Source organism: Melozone crissalis, unplaced genomic scaffold (assembly GCF_028551555.1).
Source record: "Melozone crissalis strain CALT ecotype California unplaced genomic scaffold, PUWL_Pcris_2 ptg000081l_1, whole genome shotgun sequence".
Taxonomy (NCBI): Eukaryota; Metazoa; Chordata; class Aves; order Passeriformes; family Passerellidae; genus Melozone; species Melozone crissalis.
In genome coordinates, this window is record NW_026535858.1 from 4,968,494 (window position 1) to 4,987,993 (window position 19,500).

General features: G+C 42.8%; 1 protein-coding gene across 14 annotated transcripts in view; it reads left to right on the plus strand.

Annotated features, from left to right (window-relative positions):
* The first annotated feature begins 1,942 nt into the window (after positions 1–1,942).
* CCDC88A (coiled-coil domain containing 88A) overlaps positions 1,943–19,500 on the plus strand; it is a 68,671-nt gene continuing 51,113 nt past the window's right edge. For all 14 annotated transcript variants that reach the window (XM_054290563.1, XM_054290564.1, XM_054290565.1 and 11 more), the window contains exons 1-4: positions 1,943–2,008; positions 2,556–2,938; positions 3,060–3,160; positions 17,598–17,706. In XM_054290563.1, the coding sequence (XP_054146538.1) occupies positions 2,876–2,938; positions 3,060–3,160; positions 17,598–17,706 (273 nt within the window). In that variant the 5' untranslated portion in view covers positions 1,943–2,008; positions 2,556–2,875. The remainder of the gene's footprint in view (positions 2,009–2,555; positions 2,939–3,059; positions 3,161–17,597; positions 17,707–19,500) is intronic.

The window sequence follows — 19,500 nt, forward strand, 5'->3', positions numbered from 1 at the left end:
TTGATTTTTTTTCAAAAGCACTTAATTTCAGTCACGTCTATTGCAATGTTTTGTGGGATTCAGGTTTTTTTTTGTTTTGTTTTTTTAATTAGGTGTGCAAAACTAAAGCCATTTGAAAAAATGCTGCAGCAATTTAACTTATATCACATAGAAGAGAAGCTGGATTTAGTTTGAGATTTTGTAAAATGCTTTGCCAATGAACCACATAATGTATTAAGCAGATATATCCATGCATCTTAATGCAGGTCTGAATACTGAAAGCACAAGAAGTAGGAGAAGGCTCAGAGAAGGGGCAATGATCAGGCCAGCACACTGCTTGTGTGATTCCCCACAAAATCTTTCCAGAAAGCTGGATTTTACCTTAACATGGCTGCATCTGAATTCCACCTTCTGAGGAGAAAACCTGTCCTGCTTCTGGATTCCACTTCCTGAGGGTAAGAGTTTTTCTCCTCACAGGCACCTTTATTCTCAAAAAGGGAAATGGAAGAACATTTCAGTCCTGCACTGAGGTTTTTCCCTTATGGGCCCCTTTTTTCCCCAAAGGAGAATGAAAGAGCATCTTTTCCTCCCACACTTTTCCCCTCATGGATACCTTTACTCCCTAAACGGGCAATGGAAAGTCATTTCTCTCCCACACCGAGTTTTTCCCTCACGGCTTGATTCCCCGAGAGGGGAATGGAAGAGCATCTCCTTCCCACCCTCCTCCCCTCACGGGCATCTTTATTCCACCTGAGGGGGATGCACGAGGATTTTCCTCCCTCCCGTGCTGAGTTTTCCCCTTACGGGCACCTTTATTCCCTCAGGGGGAATGGAAGAGCCTCTCCCTCCCGTGCTTCTTTCCCCACCTTTATTCTCCTGAAGGAAATGGAGAATATCCTTCCCGTGCCAAGTTCTTCCCCCACCGGCACCTTTATTCCCTAAGGGGGAATGGAATAGCATTTCCCTCCCTCACATCGGAACCTTTATCCTTTGCCCTCACGGGTACCTTTATACCCCAAAGGGGAAAGAAGGAGCATCTCCTTTCCGCCCTTCTCCCCTCATGGGCACCTTCATTCCCCAAGAGGTGACTGGAAGAGCCTCTCCCTCCCGTGCTTTTTCCTTCCCTCACGGGCACCTTTATTGCCCCGAAAGGTAATGGGAGAGCATCTCCCTCTTTCCCTCCCTGCTTCACGTGCTTTTCCCTTTACGGGCCCGTTTATTCTCCTAAGGGAAATGGAGAATATTCCTCATGCGCTGAGTTTTCCCCTCACGGGCACCTTTATTCCCTAGGGGAGGAATGGAAGAGCATCTGCCTCCCTCACACGCTTTTCCCCTCACGGGTACCCTCCCCAAAGGGAAGAGCATCTCATTCCCGCCCTTTTCCCCACACGGGCACCTTCATTGCACAGGTGATTGGAAGAACCTCTCTCTCCCTCTCTCACGTGCTTTTTCCCTTACGGGCGCTTTTATTCTTCTGGGTTGAGATTTCCCCTCGCGGGCATCTTTATTCCTCAAAGGAGAATGAAAGAGCATCTTTCCCTCCTACACTTTTTGCCCCACGGGCACCTTTATTCTCCTAAGGGAAATGGAGAGTATCCCTCCCGCGCTGTTTTCCCCTCACGGGCATCTTTATCCCACAAGAAGGGAATGGAAGCGCATCTCCCTCACGGGCACCTCTATTCCCCCAAAAGGGGGACTGGAAGAGCATTATCATCCCTCAGGGGCACCTTTATTCCCGGAGCGGGGAAGGGACGAGGCTCTTTCCCCCTCGCCGCACCGAGGGCTCAGCCGTGCCCGCAGCCGCATCGAGCGCGCGCGCGCCGGGCGCGAGTCCTGCAGCGGTTTGGCCGCGGCCCCGCCCCTTTCGCGCCGCCATCCCCGAGCGGCGGCGGAGGGATACCCGGCTCTGGGCGGAGGGATCCGCTCGCCGGAGCCGGCGGCAGGGAAGGGAGGGCGGGAGGCTGGCAGGGAGGGAAGGAGGACGAGGACGAGGCGAGCGATGCGGCGCGGCCGCGCTGGCTGAGGCGAGGTGGCCCCGCAGTTCGGGAGGACGGGGGGTGGGGAGCGGAGCGGAGCTGGAGCCGCGGGAGCGGCGGCAGAGCGGCTGCAGAACAGCTGGGGAGGGGTCGGGGGGCGCTCCGGGAGCGGCGAGGGGAGAGCGGAGCCTGAGGGGAGCGGCCAGCGCGGGGGAAGGGCGAGGCTGCGGGGCCGGGCGGCGTGTGCCGGTCCTGCCGCTCTCTGGCGCCGTAGTTGAGTGGAAAAGGGAAGGGATAGAAAAGGGAACTGATTTAAAATAGCCCCCGATCCCTCCGGGGGCCGGTTCCCCGTCGGTGCCATTGCAGGGGGGCAGCGGGGCTCTGGTGCAGCCGCAGCCCGGGGGGCTTGGCTGCGAGAGGGGCGGGGGGCGCTGCCCTCGCTGCTCCCCGAGCCCGGGGCTCTTTTTGTGGGGAAGGGGCAGGATGAGCTCGCGGAGTTTCGCTGGAATTTCTCCTTCCTTTCTGAGGCGCTGCCGTTGCTGAAGCAGATTTTTCCTTCCTCTCTTTTTTTTTTTTTTTTTTTTTTTTTGTCTGATGCAGAATCCCAGTAGCTAGGCAGCCTCCCTCTTTTCTTTCCTTCCTTCCTTCCACCTCTTCGTTATGTAGGAAGGGAGAGGCATCAATGGAAAGGCTGAAATACGCGTAGATGGACTTTCGGATGCATTTTTTGTTGAAAGAGGAAGATAAATCCCGCTTGCCAGTGCACTGACTTTTGTTGGTGTTGCATCGCTTGTTAAAAATGGGGTTCACTCACTCCAGCTGAATCCTTGGAGCATTCCAGAGAGTTGCTGCAGTGAAGGACTTATCTCGATTTTTTTGCATCGGAGGAGCTGCATTGATGTTGACCATTTTTTTGTAAAATGGAGAACGAGATCTTCACACCCCTTCTGGAGCAGTTCATGTCGAGCCCTCTTGTCACCTGGGTAAGCGTTCATTTTCCCCTCACACGTTCCTGGTTCGATTTGCTCATTGTTTGAGAAGAGCCTTGCGGCGGGGGAGCGAGCTGGACTCGGTGTCACGGTGCTGCTGCTGCTTCTGTTCCAGGTGAAGACGTTCGGACCGCTGGCTGGAGGAAATGGGACCAACCTGGAGGAATATGTGGCGCTGGTGGATGGAGTGTATCTGAACGAAGTCATGCTGCAAATGTGAGTGTGGGCAAGCGCTGCCTTGGGGTGATTTTTTGCTGTTTTGTTTCTCTTGTATTTTTTTGCCGCCTTATGAAAAATCCTTTTCCCCCTCTCCCCTTATTGACCTTGGTAAATTGCTTTCATTTGTGCGTGACCCGGTCATGTGGTGGGTGAAGAGGAGACTTGGGATCGTGGCAGATCCCAGCTCCACACAGCTGAATGTCCGAGCAATGTATTTGCAGGATGTATAGTGTGATACAGGCTGAATCATCATTGTAGAACTTACTGGAAAATGGGATGACTCGAAATAGTTTCCCAGATTTCCACTGAGAGGCATAAAAAAGGTTCGTCCTGCTGTAAGTCATGCTCATGAAGAAAAATTTGGAATAAATTTGCTTGGCTAATAAGGTTCTAATCCATATCTTGGTGCACGTGATGTGCAACTTAAGGATGGCATGGAACTCACACCGGGCTGTTCATGAGCACAGGGACTGCCCTTAAACTCCTGCCTCTTTGTTTTCCACACTTTCTAATTGGACTAGATAGCAGTTGAGCAGTAAAGCTGGTGCTTTAATTTTGAGTGTAGAGTGTTTCTGGCTATAGCCTACGTGGAGTTATAAACTGTCTATTGAAAACTCTGCTTGTCAGAAAAAATCCTTCACAGTGGCTCTCTGTTAATCATAATCTTGACTGGAATGTTGCCCACTACTGTCATGCTGGAGAGTAACACTTGTCAGGTGTCTAGTGATATAATCATAAAAGTGTTACTAGTGCAAAAATTTCTGCATACCTTTTTTTTTTTCTTTTGATATTTCGAGTCTCTGCAGAGAAATCAATCCATTTTCTGTGTAGGTATGAAAAGCTGTGGGTTTATGGCTGGCTGGGTACATCCATCAGTGTGTGAGCAGCTTGTGCTGGCAGCTGTTCCTCAGGAGCACTGCTCAGGGATGGGCATCCTCCTGCTCTGTTCATAGCTTTTATTCATCTTTAGTGCTTTAAAAGTTACTGCCCTTGGTGTTCAGCCTGTGCAACCAGTCTGTGTCAAAAGAGCGGCACTTCACCACATTTAGGTGTGAATTCACAGCCTTTTGAAACCAGAGTTTCCTTTGTTACCTGTTTCTGTACAACTAACACTCCTAAGTATTCACTCTAATGTTGAAAAACATGGAAAACTTGGTGGAATGGAACTCTTTGAAAAAAAATTCTGAGTGGAATCTGGCATGCTTTAATGAGAATTTGAAGTGATACGTTTCACTGAAGAATAGTATTTTTATTTTATGACTTCTTTGGTTTTTTTTCTTGGATTGCATGGAGTAAGTAGATTGTCAGCTGTGGCCACGCATTTGAGATGTAGAACTTGTATGGGATAGAAAAGTTTGACAGCTGGAAGGCAAATTTAGCACTGGAACAATGTGATTTTGAAGAATATAGTCTTAAACTTTTTTTTTCCAGCCAATTTTTTAATACTGAGTGTAAATTGATGCATGTATGTAAAACGGAAAAGTGTGGAGAAGGAACATTCCCATGCCTGAGGCACCGTGTGTTGGATTTGGCTGTGACTTTGTGCATCCTTGACCCCATGCCATGATTACTGTGCTTAGGGAGCATTGGGTGTGTATGTGTAAAAAATACACTTTGGAGATGTTAATTAAAAAAAAATTAGTTTTGTATTCAGAGCAGTGAAAAATAGCTCAGACTGTAGGTGTGTGGAAAACCATTGGTGTACAAATAAAATTAATTTTAGAAATATGTCACTACACTGGAAGGTCTTGTGGGAGCTGAGATGTATCATGGCTGGTTACTGCTTAGAATTGCCTCTTAGAACTCTGCTCATATTTTGGGAAAGTTCAGTTTGTTTTGGGTTTTGTGCCAGGATTGAAATAGGGGAAAAATTGTTTCATGTTTTGCAGTGTGGTCCTGTCTGTGGCGAAGTCACTGTGGAAACCTGTGTCAACTTTTAGCCCTGTACATTTTGAATATCCATCTGTTAAGCAAGTGTCTTAATTTGCAAAAACACTTCCAAGATGCAGCTCTAAGTAATCATCAAAACAGATTATTAACAGTTTTTATTTCTCTTTTAGTTTCCTTTTATTCTTTACTAACATATATTGAGGAAATGTGGCAGAAAAATGTGTGTCATGTGACTTCAAAGGAAGGGTGTTTTTTGTCAGTGTTGGGCTTGGGGAAGTTTTTTTGGTTGTTTGGTTTGTTTTTTTTTTTTTTAAAGCTCAGTGACTTCACTTGAGAACTAGAGGTCTGTGGTTAGGAGCTATGGCAGTGGGGACTGTTAGAGGTGCTGTGGTCCTGCTGGATATATGCTTTAATTCTTACTTTTTTCTTGCCAGATGTTGAAAAAACAAATTCTGTGACCATAAAAGTGAGTGTTAATATTGGATTAGGCATGGTTTGTAAACAGTTACAGAGTCCAAAAAAAAAAAAAAAAGTGGTTTTGTTAGTTAGAGAAGGTTTTTTGTTCTGTTAGAAAAGAGTTAATCCAGCTCTCCATCATCTGCAAGTGAGGGTCCAGCATTTGGTTCTCCTTGTCTGGATCAACTTTATTTTCAACAATTGTAATGATTCAGACAGGGAAGGGAGGTGTCAGCCTTGGGATGGCTGCTGCAGGATGCTGCTGGTGCTGAGATTTGTCAGCTCTGAGTTTATTAATACCTCATCCATGGGAGAATTCACTGCATTCCTGGGATGATTTTTACCTTTGGATGTTGTGGGACATGGGAAAAATAACCCAGATTCTGTTCAGTGACCACTTACATGTGAAGGGCTCTTCCTTGCTGGAGATGCTACAGGCCAATTGATACTATTTTTTTTAATTTTACTTTTAATTAAGGAGATTCCCAGTGTTTATAATATTAGCTCCTAACTTGGGAGAATGTCTCTAATTTCCTGTTTAAATTTAGGTCCCGTGCTTCAGGAGTATCCGGTTACTTACCTTCTGCTGGGATCACTCAGTATCTGATTCTTGTGCATAGAAACCCATCTGTCTTCCTAAATCTGAGCCTTTATCTCTGTGCTCTTTGATACAGAAAAGGGGTCATGCATCTTGGAAATAAATCAGAGCACCAGAGATGGCTGCACTGGTGCTGTGCCATGGCAGGGAGGTGGGGGAGCATGGCAGGAATGCTTCGTACCTTCACTGCACCTCTGTGTCTCAGTGCTTCTGATTTATATTTATAAATATAAAGTGCTCCTAGGCTGGATGGAATCTGTTGTGTGTGGTGCTGAAATAGGGAGCCAGGAGCATTCAGTGGATTAGTCACCTGTTGCACACCCAATTACAATTGCAGTAAAATAATACTCAGTTGTCCTGGAGATATTTTTCCAGATCCTGATTAACATCACCTCAGGTTTTTTTTATAGCACTGTACTGTTTATAAACTCCTCTGATCCTAAAAACCCCACAGTATTTTTACAGAAACACTCATTTTCTGCATGATATTTATTTCCATTTTTGATAGGTCTTGTTCTCTCTGAATTCCAACAGGATTGGGTAAGAAAGGATGAAAGTCTTTCAGAATGAGCTGTGCTTCCCAAACTGACAAGAGTCTTGCTGGGTGCTTTGAATAAAAAGAGACAGCTGCAAGTACTTACAAGATTGGGGCTTTCAGTACATTTACCACCACCATTAATATTTGGTCAAGCAACAAAGACTTGAAACAGTATTTTAGCTTTAATTGTTTTACATTACTGTGCTTTGTATTTGTGGAAATAAATCTGGTTTAAAGGAAGTATTGGACCCAGACTGTGTGCAGGGCTGGTAATGTACAGAACCAAACTCTGGAACTGAATTAATTTAATCCACTGTCTGGAAAACCTGGCTGCTTTCATCCATCCCAGTGTGCCTTTTATAACTTTGGTCTTCATTACATAAATTAAGTGATACTTTCCATATCAGTCTTTGCATCCAGACATGCTGAAAACTACTTCAAAGATGCAGTCTTTCATTCTTCTCCTGGGTTTTTCCCCTTTTACCATTCTCCCAGTGTTTTTTGGTGGCTGAATCCACTTGCAGGCCTTTCACAGCATCAGATTTTCCAGGTGGACTGGCTGCCTGGTGGTGTGTGCCTAGAATGTGGACAGCTTCCTTGGCTGCTGCTCTCAGCCCTCACTTGTGTGCTTTTTTCCAAGCACTTGAGCTTGCCAGCCCATACTCCTGGCTTGCCTATATCTCCCTGAAAACTGGACTCTGTCTGCAGAGCTGGAGCAGCTGCCAGGCTCTGTGAGAGAGTGCAGCCTCTCCATCCTTTAACTCCTTCTGGGAAGAGCAGCTTCAGCCAGGCCCTGCCTGCAGGGGAATGGAAAAGAGTTTGGAGGAAAAGGCCTTTGGCAGCAGAGGTAGGAATGTGTGTTTTAGGAAAAGGTCAGATGTTATTAACAGATAATATCATTATCCACACCTTTATCCCTTCATGGTGTAGATTGGCACTTCCCAGATGTGCTCTGTCAGGTTTTCCACAGGTGCCAGGTGTCACTTGGATTTGTGAGAGTTGTTGCTCCCAGGGGTAGTTCTGCAGCAGCAGGGCTGAGATTTTCTTCAGGAAAGCTGAATTTGTGACAGTCCCTTGTTTTGTGAAGAAGCAAATCCTTTAATAAGTGTCCAGCACAATGTGCACTGTTGGAATTAAACTCTTTTGGTTAGAGAAGAGGAAATGTGGTTCTTAGTGTAATGATGAATGATTTTAGATGGGACCATCAGCTGCAGTGAGCTCTGAACTGGGCAGGTGAGGTGGACACAGGCTGATCCCTGCACCTGTGGGGTTTTTATAGATAGAGGGGAAAATGCATGGGATGAGCATGGAATGTTTGAAGTGCTTGATCTTGGCCTGTCTCTGTTTTGCTAGTTTTTGTTATGCTTTTGTACCCTTTTCCACAGTTGATGTCCACTTGCCTTCATCTTGGCTACCCTGATTTATTTCTGAGCAGGAAACTACTCTGTGGTTCACTCTTGCTCTGTGCAGAGTTTTCAGTATTAGGAATTAAATCATCTTACTTTCCTTTACACATCCACATCCACTTCTGTCCTCTCTCCTTCATGTGCCATCTTGGTTATCTTTCTTTGACTGTGTCTCCTCCTTTCTTTTGGTAGCCTGCTACTGATCCCACCCTTACTCTAGGTTAGTACCAGGGAATAAAAGCTAAATTTAAAACTATTTTTTAATACATACAGAGAATTCTGTTAAGCCTGTCAACCCATTCCATAAATAGCCCTCTCAGATGTAATATCAAAATAACTTGTCTCAGCATTGGAAGCATTCTGGCAAGGAGAGAACATACATTCACTGTGGCTTTGCAGTTCCTTTTTCAGAGCATTTTGCATTTCACATTCTACATGCTGTTTCAGAGCACTCCATGAGAATAAGAGCAGCAGTAAAATCCAGTTTTAAGTTAGTACAGACACCTGGCTGATCAGTTTGTGCCTTTCAGTGGCAAAGCTGTGCTGCTTTGGGTTTCATGGGGATGCTGGTTTCATGCTCTGGGGATCTCCACCACAAACCTTTGCAAAGTATTGCTGTGCTCTGATCTGCCTTTGAAAACTAACCCAGTTAACTGAATTTGGGTGCTAAATCAGGCTCATCTTATCTTACACCAAATTTGAGATTTACTTCTAGATTTTCTTAATTTGTTTCTTCTGTTAAGAAGGGACTTTTGAGTTTTGTGTTTGTTCATATTTTTGTTCCTCCTCTTTTTTCTCTAAGCTAAACAGCAATTTGTTGCCCTCCTTGTCTTTTGTAATGCACCACTTTTCCCTAGGTAGTAATTATTTAGGGATCAAGACATTTTCCAAGATGCTGCTTTGTTAAAGCATGTGACCTCAGTGGTCAGAGATTATTTGGGAATAACTGTGGGAGAGTGTCTGTGTTTGTTTGCTTTGTTTCAGAGCCCAGCCTTTATCCTGAGGATGCTCCAGAGGCAGCTGTTGTTGAGCACTGTTTGCAAAATGCTTCTCTTTTGTTTAATGGGATGAATTGAAGCAAAGCTGCTGCTTGACCCAAGCAAAAATTGCCTGATGTTATATTTTGGGATGGGAAATTGTAAGGGATGAACCCATAAATGGTGTCTGTTGTATTCCTGGCCATTGAGTGAACCTTTGTGTTGCACATTTAGAGACACTCCAGTACTTGCTTTCTTTCCTACAGTAACAGAAGACCGTCCGCTTAGGTTTATTACAGAATTTTATCTTGGTTTAAGCTTCAGGGAGATATTTGCTCTAGTTTTTCTCTGTGTGGTATCTTTGTTTTTCTTAAATAAGCCCCTGAGCAAAAAGTGTCTGCTGGAATTTCCTGGTAGCTTGGGAATACCCTTGCTGTACATTTGGAGTGTTGTGTGTGCTGGGCAAAACCAGAATAGAGATACTGGGAGATATATGAGAAAATACAGGCAAATGTCACATTGTCACTGGTCTTAAAATGGGTGTAGAGAAAGATGAAAATGTGTATTTTATTGTTAATCAAAAGATGTACTTTATTATTTATCAGTTACTTAGGGTTTATTTCCCTTCATAAGAAAGGAAATTATAGTCATGTTTCAACCAAAAGTATTTCATGGAAATCTGTGGTGCTGTTTTTACAACTGAAGACCTTTCTAGTCACTGAAACTGCAATATTTGTGCAGCTTTGGTGCCATCACACATCAGCATTTCCTGTAGTTGTTAATGTTGAGTACTGAGGTGTTTACCTGTGGTCAGACTGTTTGTGACTCTGAAGTGAGAACTAATTTTCTTGAGAATTTGTATCTTCAGCCAAGTTTAAAGTCAAGAGTAAAATTAGTGAACATTTTTCCAAGTCTTTCAAAGGAGAAATAATTTTTGGTAGTGCTGTGATTATCACATAAAGTTAAGTACATACTGCTGTGGTGCTGTTAGTTAGGATCCAAGAAAAAAAGAATTGTCCTTGCAAACTCCTCTTAAAAATTTTTTTTCACCTTAAATTAAAGAGACTGCATAAATGTGTATTGCTTTTAAATCCTGCATAGGAGTTTTCCCCTATGTTAATATTTTAAATGTGGCAGTGCCTGTGTGAGAAGCTGATGTTACCATTGCTGGGGATGGGATGTTTGGATGTTTGCAGAGCTCCCATCATCAGTTGCTTTGAGGTGTTAATCACAAAGCCAAGTAGTTCTCAGCTGCTCTGCTTTTTGGTACTGAGCTGAATAGGTTTTGAGAATTTGGACTCATTTCAGAAGTAAAAAATGTTGGCTCTGAGAGGGAAAATAACAGGCAGTGCTTGAAGTGGAAGTCAAAACTTCAGACTTCAATATCCTCAGTATTTTGTTTCTGTGGTGTGTCCATGTTGTTGCTTTCCTGACCTTTGCTCTGTACACTCTTGTCCTTGGGCACCTTTTGGGTTTAGTTTAATTAGGAAAATTGTGTGGTGCAAGCACTACAGCAGTTTAATTCTCCCTTTTCAAATTATATTTCCTGCTAAACCTTCTGTAGTTAAAAAACCCTTCAAAACCAACAAAAAAAACCCCTTCCAAACCCAAGCAAACCAACAAGATGTTCCTTGAAAGAAACTCAGATTTGTGGGGTAGAGTGTTGTCAGACTTTGTGGTTCTCCTATGTTTTTCCTCACTAAAAAAATTTTGTTTTTTGATGTTTCTTCTGGGAATTCTCAAATTTTTATTACCTAGGTGTGTTTATTTTGTGTGTTAAGTGTTCTGTGGTGCTCTGAATACTTTTAGATTTTCCTTCCTGTGTGTGACACTTGTTAATCTGGTGGCAGCCAGGGTACCTCTTGCCAGCTGTGCCATTCATTGATTTGTTGTGAGGAGCTCACCCAGGTTACTTGGTGAGGTCAGCAGTGACTCACTAGGTTCAACTTTTGGCAGAAAGCTTTATTTTTTTTTTACATACTACCTTTTAGTGTGATAGGAAAAAATAGTCAAGGTGAAACAATAGTAATGAAGTTATTTCATATTATTAATGGAATATCTCATAAAAGGAGCAGTTCAGAGCATGGGTGGTCTTAAAGACAGTGGAAAGTTGGAACTGAGGGTCTGTCACAGACACTTTTTATGAAAATCTTTTCTCCTTAGGATTTTTTCTCCTGAGAAGCTGAGAGGCCTCAGGAACAAAATGTGAACAATGATTATCTGGTGCTGTGGAATGCAACAGGTGCATCTGGGATTGGTCTCGTGTGGTTGTTTCTAATTAATGGCCAATCACAGTCAGCTGGCTCAGACTCTCTGTTCCAGACACAACCTTTTGTTATAATTCTTTCTATTCTTAGCTGGCCTTCTGATGAAATCCTTTCTTCTGTTCTTTCAGTTTAGTTTTAATATAATATATATAAAATAATAAATCAGCCTTCTAAACATGGAGTCAGATCCTCGTCTCTTCCCTCATCCTCAGACTCCTGTGAACACTTGTCACAAGGGTCCAAGGTTTTGGTCTTTGCCACAAGGGTTTGCTTAGTCCCAGATGTGCTTAGTCAATGACAGGTGAATTGTTTTACCTCCTTTCTTGTTTTCTCACACATTTTCCTCACCTGCCTACATCATCTTCAGTGCAGTTAGGGAAAAGAGAGCAAAAATAAATCTGGGCTGTCCTGCACTTTGTTTAAACCCTGGGAAGAAGAAATGAAGGCTCAGTCAGCAGACCTGTTGAATGTCCTGTGGTTTATCCTGGCTGTTGGCACATTCCCATGTCCCTGCCAGTGTGGGGCTGTCAGGGGATGTCCCTTCACACCGGTGGGGACCAGGCAGTGGCTGTGGTGTGCAGCAGGTCCCCATCCCCGGGGCAGGGAGACACAGGCGGGACACAGCTGCAGCTTTTCCTGCACCCTGCAGCCTTGAGGAGCCGTGCAGCTTGAGCAGTTGAGCTGCTCAGAGGCTGAGGCTGGCAGAGGGCAGCTGTGTGCATGTGCTCAGTGTGCACAGATCTGTTCTTGGCTGTGCTCCCTGGGATCCCACCAGCCACTCTGTTTGGGTCAGGCCACTTGGTCGTGGTTTGGTTGTTTTTTATTTTTCAGTAGGCACAGGGCTCCAGCCTCCTACCAGTTGATGATGTTGGACATAATCCTAGGAAGTGGGGTTTTGTGCAAGGGCCAGAAGACTTTTGATGTTGGGCCTCCTTCCTAAAGCTCCCAGGATCACGGGGCAGCAAACGTTGGATACAGCTGTTGGACTGCTGGCACTCACAGGCAGCCCTTGCTGAATGCACAGTTAGCACACTGCCCTTAAATGAGGTATTAATATTGATTCTGTGGCAAAGTTATCTCAGTGTTTGGGGTGTCTCCAGATGTTTGAGCAGGTGACCACCACTGCATTGTTTGCTGCTCAAGCAGTATTGTCTCAAGGATAGAAATACAGTGTTCTCCACCTAAAAGGTAGATTGTAAAATGTTAAGCAATTTGAAGATTATCCATTATTCTCTAGTGAAAGCTCCATGGTTATTTTCACTTTTTTATTGTTTTGTCAGTAAGAGGACACTGCTGTATTAAGTCTCTTTGTAAAACACATTTTGAGCATGCGTATTATTTTTGTGCCAGTAGTAAATAATGAAGGTGCTGCTTTATTAGATGAAGTCTATCCCAAAATTCTGTTATCAGTAATTACTGAAATATTGGGCAGATATCTCAGCGTTCCAGTTAAAAGGACTTTGCAGAAAATAAACCTTAGTAGGCATGGAGCATTTATTTGTACAAGTGAAGGTGCTGCTTTTTTAGTTGAAGTGTATCCCAAAATCCTGTTATCAGTAATTACTGAAATATTTGACAGACACCAAGAGTGAACCTCAGCATTCCAGTTAAAAGGACTTTGCAGAAAATAAACTTTATCAGGCATGCAGCATTTGTTTGTACAAGTGAGTGCTGTGCTGCTGTAAGCTGAACCACAGGGTAGCATTTCACTGAACTCACCAAACACATTCAAACAATGGTAGATTTCAAATTAGGGAGCGTTATGATACCAGACTTAATCATTAAGTACCATCAAGGAACAGATGGCAGGGGAGGACACAACTGGTTTGCAGTCTGCATAGATTTAAGCACGAGGCCATTAAGCTATCACATTCCCATTTCTGATAGATTTTGGTCAATGAAAAATTAAAGACACATAATCCCTGATTATATGAAGTCTCAATCTGTGATTCATGACACTGGTAGTATTTCAAAAATCACTGAAGTTCCCTGTGTAATCAGGAGTTTTAAACTAATGCATTATTGGGGTAGATGCTCCTGTCTGCTTTTATTGCTATTGAAATTAATGTATCTTGTCATAAGTAGGTTGCTCTTAAATGTAAAATTGCTTCAGGGCATCTTTTACCGCTCTGCTTCCTATCGACTTCTAGACAGATTTGCCCTATTTTGCTGGGCTGTTTGCCACTGAAGCAGCTCAGTATCCCCACCTCATAAAAGGAGCACTTCAGAGCAGGGATACCCTTAAAAATGTTTATAGCAGCCACCAGAATCTGAGGGTTTTAATAACACAGTTTTAAGACACTGCTTTTTAAAGCTGTGTCTTAAACTGGCAACATAGGCCTTTTTATCTTAAATTATTTCATTTGCATCCTGTATTTCCATCAGTTTATTTCAGTGTCATTGGACCTGAATATTTACTATTATATACTATACTATTACTTTTATATACTATACTATTATACACTATACTAATATACTATTATATACTATTCTCATATACTATTATATACTATTCTAGTAAACAGAATTGTTTTGCATTAATAAAAAAATAATTGTAAATATTATACTGGTCATAGAAATTCAGCAGTTCAACTTAGGGGTATAAGTAAAGTACTTCATTAAAATCTTTAATTAGTTTTTCAGAACTGTAAATGAGTTTGGAGTTGCTCTTAGAAGGTTCTGGCAGTTCGTGTTTAGAATTTTATCTTTCTGCATGAAAAGTAGTTGCACATCAGACTTGATGCTTAGTAAAAAGTATTTGTATGCCATGACTTGGACCAGCCTGAAAAAATACAGTTGTACAAAGCACATGAAATGGAAATGTGCAGCCAGCATCCTGCTGTATTATTCCCTCTTCAAGAGGGACAAATCAAGATATCAGTACTTGAGATGATGAGCTATATTGACTAAATAACTAATATTTAAAATTCTGTTTAGTGGATTAACGAGCATTCAGGTTGGAGTCTTTGAGAAAATGAGACCTGGTTATCAGTATTGGAAATGAAGGTGGGTTTAGTTGTTTGGGTTTTTTTTAAATAAGGAATTTCCTGTTCCAGGACCTATTCATGGTCCTTTCATAACCCTGGTGTGAGGAGGGACCTGTCAGTCTGTGCTGGGCTGTTCCCTACACAAACCTGACAGTTCTAACACAATCTGAAAGGTAGAAATAAATCAGTGCCTGAAGATGAGGGAGCTCTGCTGAGCACCAGCACAGAGACTGCTTGGGGGGAATCCTCAGTTTCCAACATTGACTTTTCAGCACAGGATCATTTTAGTAGGTAGCCTATAAACAGTCTGTGTGTATAAACATTTAATGGCATAATGTGGTTAGAAAAATCTCAATTACTGTAGCACAGAGGTGAATGAAGTCCTGTTTGCACTGGAAGGTGCTGAGAGCAGCATTGCACTCTGGCAAGCAAGGGAAACAATTTTTTATCCAATTCCCTCATCCTGATCATGTGCTAATTGAGAGTGTCAAAGAAAACTGAGCTCCTGTGGTTGAAGAATAATGAGCCAAAAGGACATTCATTACCAAACACCAGAAAAAGGAATCTGCTACCAATAGTGAGTTATTACAAATTTAAAATTATCGGTAGAGAGGAGTACTGATATCTCACTACCTTGCTTTTATTGACCCTTAAAACCAGTGGGTTCAACTTCTTGTTCCCACTACCTGCTTTTAACTTCTGCTGAAAAATGTTAAGGGAACTTGGAGTTTGGGGTTTCTGTTGGACCCTTTGCCATAACCTTTTGGAAAGATTTAAAATTACTAGAATAGTTTTTTTCTGTGCACCAGGGTGTCCCCAGGCTGACATTCTGATTTTAACTGCTGGTCATTTGCTCTAGCAGAGCATCTTGTAACTGGCCAGTGGAATTTTCCCAGTGGTAGAAATCCAGCTCCAGAGCACGTCTGCAGCCCAAGTGTTCCCAGCAAAAATTCACAATCTCAGTAAACTGCTTCCTGCAATTTAAGCCAACAATAAAAAGCCAAACCAAAACAAAAAACCCTCCAAATTCTGTTTTAAGCTACAGGAATGAATCATTTTGGCACTAAGCTTGTCATGGAGGGAGGTGAGGTTGTTACAGCAGCCCTTCCCTGCTGCCTGGGCTGGTCCTGTGGTGTCATGAAGATCCAGTGCCATGCAAATATTGAAGTTTTTGTTCATCCAGGATCAATCTCAATATCCTAAATGCAGCTTTGGAAATGAGAAAATGGAAATCCTGAGCTTTTATGACGTTTGTGTTCTGAGTTCTTGTGGTTGCACACTAATTTTGGTGTTGATGCTAAAATAAGAGCTGGCACAACATCCAGGAAACCCCTGTGCCCTGGTTAGAGTGCTCTAAAGGGACAGGCATCTGAAATGTGTGGCTGTGGAAATGCTGCTGAAGATGATGAAAAAGCCAGAGATAATCCCATGGTCATTAAGATTAAAGATGAAGATTAAGGGCCCAAATCGGCCTTTTGGAGATATGCATGCAGAAATTGGAGACTTCAGCTGATCTCTGTAGGTCAGCAGGATTTATTGTGGATTTTCTCTGCTGATTTTAACAAATTTGAATGAATTCAGTGTGGAAAGGAGTCCAGTTCTGTGCATCTGCTAAGCAGAATTATTTTTAGCCCATTTGGTTGCTTTTACAGCTACAGGTTGGCTGATCTAATAAACCCAAGGTCACATCTCAGTCACATGGCTTGGCTAATATGTTCTAAAATTTATTTTAATTATTTATAATATTTTTAGGAACATGGTGATGAGCATTTAGGAATGAGGCAATTACCCATGTCCTAATTTTCCTAGATTTATAATAATAAATACAGAAAAAAGATACTGGATCTGCTGCTTTTCTTTTAGGAATGTCTGTGTGTTGGAGGTGCATTTTTTATATGACCTGACTTCCTTTCCCAGCAGTGCTTTTTCTATTATTTCTATTTGTGTTTATAAGCCAGGAAATGCTGATAGCAATAAACTGAAGAAAAGACATAAATATATATATTTTTTTAAAAATCTAATATGCTAAATTTCAGCTAGCTGTAAAAGGCAAATAAAGTTTGTGTAGGTAAGTTATATATAAATGAAAAATATGCAATTTTTGTATAGAGAGTATGTGAAACTACCAATCAAAGGGATAAATTGCATCAGAGTAAGTCATGATACCACAATATTCGGGTCATTTTTGTTTTATAGCAAATAACTCCTCTTTCTGCGTTTGATTCTGTCTCTAATCCTCTGTCTGTGAGTGAGTTATTGAATTCCATTACTTTTGCACATTACCAGGATCATTCTCCATTGCCATAGCATTTTTTGAAGGTTGTTCTTTGGGGTTTTTTTGCTCCTAAAGTTTGCCAGTGGGGCTGTTCTGGAAAGTGTATTCTGTATTCCATTGTTTAAATCATTAATGACAATGTTGAATAAAACCAGAGCCAGCAGAAACATATCCCTGCTGGGAGCCCTGGTTTGACAGGGAGAAATTGGTGGTTTGTTTTTGAGTGCAGCATCCCAGCCAGCTCTCATTTATCTGATCATAATAATATCATCAAACAATACAATGATACCATTAAATATCAAAAGTTGTGTTGTGCAGCTGTATCAGGAATCTGTAAAAGTGAGAAACTTCACATTGGCCATTCCTTGGGAATTCTTTAAACATTTGAAGGAGTGTTATGGGATGTGCTTTGATTCTGCATGGTTTTCCATGGGAAATCCCAGTGAATGGCTGTCCTGCTGTCCTGTGTGTGTTACAAGGTATTGAAAAGGGTGACTCATCTGCCTTTGCTCAGATCCTTTTGCTTTGGGAAGGAAAAAGTGATTGATTTCCTCCCTGAAGCCAAGACAAACCAGAGAAAAATCTGGTAGTATATGATAGCACATGACAAAAACTCCAGTTAATAATCCCTTTGTTGTCACATTCAACAATCTGTAAATACATTTAAAACAGTTTAGTGTGTTAGCATGCTATGTTTCATATTTATCATCATTCTAAAAGTTAAAATTATATTTTGTTCATAGTAAATACCATCATAGAGCCACAGAAACTTTCCTGTCAGAGCCATTCCCTGGGAGTTGTGGTGGCTGCTCCCAGTTTCAGGCAGCAAACAGCAATGTGAGGCTGGCTCTGTCAGAGACACATTTCAAGCTCCTTCCATCTTCCACAACTCCTTATTGATTTGTGGAGGGACAAACAAGGCTGGTTATCAGGACAAGGAATGGCTGTGCTGGCACATTAACTCTACCATTTGTTTTATAGACAAAGCTTTAAAGATTAATGGTCAGTGTGTTTAATGTATTCTTTTTTTCTTTTTGCAGCAATCCAAAGTCTGCTAATCAGAGGATAAACAAAAAAGTAAACAATGATGCATCATTAAGGATTCAAAATTTGTCTATTTTGGTGAAACAAATCAAAACTTACTATCAGGTCAGTAACTGTTTGTTGTGTTATGTTTTGCCTGGAATTATTTCTAAATTTTCTTCTGTAGTTATGGCTTTAAGGGTAACAGGAGTAAGATGAGTAAGAGGTGATTGTTTAGATATCTGGTCAAATTTCTTATCAGTGTATATGGTATATATAAATTTCTTATCTGGTATAAAGGTGGTGTGGGCACACTTTTGTATGAATGATGGTCTGTTTACAGAGTAGATACTCTGTGTGCAGTTACTCCTGTGGTTGGTATTTTCTGAGTTGAAGCAAGTTTTGTGCCAGTGAGGGAGATTATTACATGTAAATGGAATTTTTGTTAGAAAAAGATGATGAAGCTTACTAGGCTTAGAATTAATTGGGGAATTTGTAGTAAATGCAGTGAGGATCCAAGAGATGTAGAAGAGCCACTGAAGTTTGATGCAGCAGTGGGAGCTGCTCCTGTGCCTGCTGGGTGCTGAGCTGGATAGTTCTGTACACATGGACACGCCACAGCTGGGCTCTGCTGCTGTCACCAGTGTCCCTTCAGTGTGGCTTTGGTGCCCTTCCCCCCTGCCCTGCTCCTTCCTGCCAGCAGAGCCCAGACCTGGCAGAAATCCTGTGCTGTGCCTCTCCCTGCAGTCCTGGAGTCTGCTGCTCCTCCTGTGTCCTCACAGTGTGTGCTTCCCAAAACTCTGAGTGCAGTGAGGATCCCCAGCTGTCACTGCTTCCCAAAACTGAGTGCAGTGAGGATCCCCAGCTGTCACTGCTTCCCAAAACTCTGAGTGCAGTGAGGATCCCCAGCTGTCACTGCTTCCCAAAACTCTGAGTGCAGTGAGGATCCCCAGCTGTCACTGCTTCCCAAAACTCTGAGTGCACTGAGGATCCCCAGCTGTCACTGCTTCCCAAAACTGGGATTGCAGTGAGGATCCCCAGCTGTCACTGCTTCCCGAAATTGAGTGCACTGAGGATCCCCAGCTGTCACTGCTTCCCAAAACTGGGATTGCAGTGAGGATTCCCAGCTGTCACTGCCCTGACCAGCCATGGAACATCTTCCTAGCACTTCCCACCCTTTTCTCCTGCACGTGGATTTATGTGCTGCCTGCTAAGGCCCATGTGCTTTTCCTTTTCCTAAAGGAAGTAATTTTCCACCAGGCATTATTGTTCCACAAGTGGTGCAGCACAAACACTGACAGGATTGATCTTTTTGGGAACACAAAACATTCCCCATCCTGCACTGGCCTCATGGTATCACCAGTCCAGGTGCTGCAGGACCAGGCAGAATTGCTGGCATTTAGGTAATTTTGGATTGTTCAGGATTGCAGATGTTGTTCCAAACCTTTGTGATGGAAACAAATTTATTAGAGCTTTTTAAAAAAAAAAAAAACAAAAACAACATTCTTTTTTAAGAAATGGTAAAACCAGTCACCATGCCTTTAGTGGTCCAAGTTATATTGAACTGCCCTTTTTTAGAGTGTTTTATACACTTTTCTCCCCAGTCTTTCAGGGTTTTGGTCACCATGCCAACATGTGCTGATGTTTCTAGCAGGAGTGAAGGCTGGAGAGCTCCTTGGAATCTGAAATTGCTTTTTGCACGTGTAGATACTCACTCCCTTCAGTGCCTGCAGGGAGGTTGGTGCTCTGTGGAAGTTAAAGTGTTAAAGGATGGGCTGTTTCACAGAGGGGTCACTTGAGTTCCTGTCATCTGTGCAATTCCCCAAGGCAGGAAAGCTGGGCCTTGATGGATGCCCTGGAATCAAAGTGAGCGGCCTCCCTTAGGCTGGGGGGAGGCAGGAGCCTCACAGCCCAGTGCTC